The 4347-nt window shown below is 41.8% G+C and overlaps 1 protein-coding gene across 2 annotated transcripts in view; it reads right to left on the bottom strand.

Moving 5' to 3' along the window:
- Positions 1-3814, bottom strand: part of LOC101781303 (laccase-15) — a 6767-nt gene extending 2953 nt beyond the window's left edge. Inside the window, exons 1-4 of one of the 2 annotated variants that reach the window (XM_004979793.3) lie at positions 3619-3814; positions 3338-3489; positions 1525-1772; positions 1224-1343 (exon numbers count right to left, since the gene is read on the bottom strand). In XM_004979793.3, the coding sequence (XP_004979850.1) occupies positions 1224-1343; positions 1525-1772; positions 3338-3489; positions 3619-3741 (643 nt within the window). In that variant the 5' untranslated portion in view covers positions 3742-3814. Of the gene's footprint in view, positions 1-1223; positions 1344-1524; positions 1773-2687; positions 2949-3337; positions 3490-3618 lie in introns of those variants that run through there. The other variant, XM_022828829.1, reaches the window with a different exon arrangement.
- Between the last annotated feature and the right edge of the window lie 533 nt (positions 3815-4347).

Here is a 4347-nt window from a genome sequence, read left to right as displayed (position 1 = left end):
AAACGTCACCGAGTGTCCAGTGTGGACACTCGGTAAAGGGTTTCTTTGCCAAGTGTCCACCCTAGGACACTCAACAAATTTTTTTTTTAAAAAAGTTAAAAATTATTTAATAGTTTCAAAAAAATACCAAATTTTCACACGAAACAATATATGTTCTCTACTGACTATATAAAAAGTTTTGTAGTCAAACCGAACTCGACCGTCACTTCGACTCTAAATTTTATCGAATCCTTCTCAAAGTTACTATTCTTCTTCTGAGATGTTTCGGTTTGTAATCATCGTACATGATGAAATATGCAAAAGTTTCTCATTTTTTTCCACAGCCTCCACGTATTATATCATCACATCATGACAAATCTCATGATTTTCAGACTTTGCTTGTTTTTTTTACAATTTAAAAATACTACTACCACACGTTCATGGTCGTGTTTCCTGAACAAGATGTTCGAAATTTCTTTTCATTTCATGGGTCAGGTCTCAAATTGGGCCAAATAACATGAATATCATTTTTATACTCATTTTGTTCCATAATTTGAATCACTTGCGGTTCAAATTTGACTTATACCAAAATATCCCTTGAAATGCAATTAATTAAATAAATATAGCAAATAAATTCAAAAATATACCAAACTTTAACATGGAGTACCACATGTTGTATGTGGGGAGTAGAAAAAATTTCAAGGTGAAAAGAGGAAAAAAAATTTATTTTTTTGCCAAGTGTCAAAAAAAACACTCGGCAAACCCCCCTCTTTGCCGAGTGTCTTTTGTGACACTCGGCAAAGCCCCCTCTTTGCCGAGTGTTTTTTTTGACACTCGGCAAAGAGGATGGTTTGCCAAGTGTTTTTTATTTGACACTCGGCAAAGCCCCGATTTGCCGAGTGTTTTTTCTTTGCCGAGTGTTTTTGGCTTGGCACTCGGCAAAGAGCTTGTTTGCCGAGTGCTCGAAAAAAAACACTCGGCAAAAAAAATACACTCGGCAATTTTTAGCTTTCCCGTAGTGTATATCGGTTTCGACATGGACAAATATCCAATATAGTTTTCACCAAACGCACAATTGTATACAGTTTTCACCAAAATGGCTGTTTAATTATGCTAAACGGCCATTTGTACGGGCTAAAACTCAAGACCATTAAGACTGAGAATTTAATCAGCTGGCTACTGTGCAGTAATTAAATAGAGTTTAATTGTGCTAAATGGCTGTTTAGAATCGTATAATTGCTTACCTGAGCAATTGAAGAGATCTCCGACCAAGCCATTGATTGTGGATGCACTAGCATAAGACAGAAAGATGCTCTTCGTCATATTCCTGGCCATCTCTGCAAGGTCCTTCTCCCACCAGTCCCCTGTAATCATCAGGATCATTTCACATCTACTAGATACTTGCAAAACCATTGCAAAATTGCGCACAATTTAAATCCCATAGGACATGACATATTTTATTTTCTCAAAATGAGGACCAATTAAATTTGCACGAAGTTAAGGTTCTCATATCCTAAACAATAAAAATCTGAAAGGTTCACAAACCTATAATAACTGGGATCTCCTTATGAGGCTGAGGAAATGGATATGACTCAGCTCCATGCCTTGGCCGAATAATGAATGCGCCATGGACAGTTGCCCGTAGTCCGGGGACGTGAGCATGCCACCACAGGGTGCCTTCCTGCCCAACGACATTGAACTGGTAGGTGAAATTTTTGTTCGGCAGGATAGGGCATTGGGTGAGCATTGGCACCCCATCAGCCCAGCAGTTACGAAACTGCTTCACTCCATGCCTGCATCACAAACCACAAATACTTTTGTGTTATCAGAAAAGATAAAAACTCTACCCCAGCCCAATATCTTCTAGTACTGTAGTTGTTGGTTCATGTGGTTTAATTGTGGTTGTAGTGTGGTGGGTTTACCACATTGTAAGTTTGGAGAGGTGAGGAGGATCATCTTATAATCCTTATCATTAAAATATAGCACCTCCGTTCCACGTGAGGAGTTGGGTTGTAAGCAGATTTTAGAGTGGAATGTTAAAAATCTATCAGAGCAAGAAATCTTGCTGCAAGATCCACCTTCATCATTTCCCATGGAACCTGCACCGCTTTTAGTACCCGTCAATAATACCAAGACATTTAGTACCTGTTGGTGTTATTAACCGGTACTAAATGGTACTCCACGGGGTACTGGTGTTATTGTCCAGTACTAAATGATCTAGACTACCGGGCAATAACACCACATTTAGTACCGGTTAGTGTTATTGCCTGGTACTAAAATATCTCCGAGGATCGAAAATTTGTATCCAGCACCAATTTCACACGTTATTACCGGCGAAATACCATCCGGTACAAAAATCAACTACGAATGCTCATATTCTAGTAGTATATTCCAAACCTGGCACGACCGTGCCGGCGGCCGGCGTGTGCGAGCGCGCGGCAGGAAGAGACCGGCGCAGCGCTGGTGGAGGAAAGCGCGGCGCCGTCGAGGTCCCATCTCCCTGATCTTGGTTCACTAGCAGGTGACATCCCTGCTAATGCTACGTCCTACTCCAGGGAATCGATGATGCTGGAACCTTATAGAGGATTCGAGGGAATCGAGATGCGTGTGCTATTGGTTGGTTATTGCTTTTCCTTTTTGGAACCTGATGTGGATGCAAAGCGAGGACCGACAATAAATTTTTTTGACACGCTGCTAAGTTTCGTTACCTGTTCTCCTAATTTTTCTTCTCAAATTTTCCTTTCTCTTGGATTTGTTCTTGTTCATCGGGTTCTTGTTCTCGTTCCTCTCTCAAATTTTCTTGACACCCGAACCCGACATTTCGGGTACTGAAACTTCAGGTACTGTTCTCCCATGGTACATCTTGGGTAGCGATTTGAGCAATCCGAACTTTTGAAACCTCAAATTACCCGACCCGAACATGTCGAGTAACCCGAATGCTCACTCCTCCAGACTATCCTCTATTTTATCTGTCGTATACATCACAAAAGGTTGTCAACTATAAAGGTGTGGAGTGCTGCAATTTTGTTTAAAAAACGTTTTACAATCTGAATAATTATAAGTGCTCATAAATTTTAAATATCTTACTACGAAGTAAACGTGATCCTTCGCAGCTTTATCCTTGATGCACTTCATATATTTTATAATTTCATCGTGTAATTATCATCAAATATTTTGATTTCTTGTCTAACATATACTCCTAGAATTGAAGCCATGTTTTTGAAAAACGGGTGACAATCGTACAAAAAATCTAGACGTCAAAATGCACGGTCCACCTTAGCCGTTTCTTATAAGCAGTGCCATATATAGCTTTATCCTCTGAAATGGATGAACTTATTGGTATGCCATCGTAGCTTACCAGTGGATTGTCATGTTGTAAGGTGACCTGTTGATGACATGAACAGTCACCGTGTCTCCTTCTGTGATCTCAATGGTTGGCCCTGGGAGCTGCCCGTTCACCACGGTGACCTGTGTCGCCTTGCACAGGCGCGTCATCTTCGTCTGATTCACCTACATGTGTACACGATCAAGGAAATCAAGCATAAGTGCGTGGATAATGGCGCATGAAGGGTTGTTATATATGTGATTGTCGCTAGAGAGGTCGATCAAAGGGAAGGAAACAGCATCATGCATACTTACAATGAACGTGTGCTCGACGGATGCCGCGTCTCCCAGTGGTGCGGCTGTGTAGATCAGGAAGACAATGGCGATAGCTACAGACATGGAGGTGGCTGCTGCCATGGGGAGGCTTCGGCTCTCCATGCTCGCAATGGCTGTGTGCGTCGCGCTGTGCTCGCTTGCTCTACTTGTTGGCAAACAACAGCGCGTTCGGCAGCGCGTTAAGCCGCTGCTGCGGCTGCTGGCTGCCGCAGCCGGTGCTGTAGCGCTGCAGCTGCTGCTGCTGCCGCCGCTAAGCCTGGTAGTAACGGCCGTTGGCCCGCCGGGTGTGCGTGCTAATGGGCCGTTTGGGCCACATTAGTTGCAAGGTTAAATTTAGTCCGGTTGCAACTCAAGTTTATGCAGGAAACCAATGAAGCAAACCGAATTTGCGTACTCTATTTTACAAAATGAAACAATTAAAATGTGTGGGACTACAAATAATAATAGAATTGTTCATACTTGTAAAATATAAGGTTGTTAAAAAACAGAAATTAAATTGTTCCTGTACCGAAACGAGCGAGAGAGCGGTAACGACTTATCCTTACCAATTTCCAAAGTGGTTTCCGTATTGATACGCTACTACGTTCGAAAATAAATTTTGTAGCGGTTAATGCAACTACAGTATCTAAATGGTGCGCGCCAAACATAACAAACACACTCGAGCTTACGAACGTACACACACCATATTACAAATTCGTACATACAAAT

Source organism: Setaria italica, chromosome VIII (genome assembly GCF_000263155.2).
Source record: "Setaria italica strain Yugu1 chromosome VIII, Setaria_italica_v2.0, whole genome shotgun sequence".
Lineage (NCBI taxonomy): Eukaryota > Viridiplantae > Streptophyta > Magnoliopsida > Poales > Poaceae > Setaria > Setaria italica.
The sequence above is the reverse complement of the archived record's forward strand: the minus strand, read 5'-3'. Positions and strand labels throughout refer to the sequence as shown.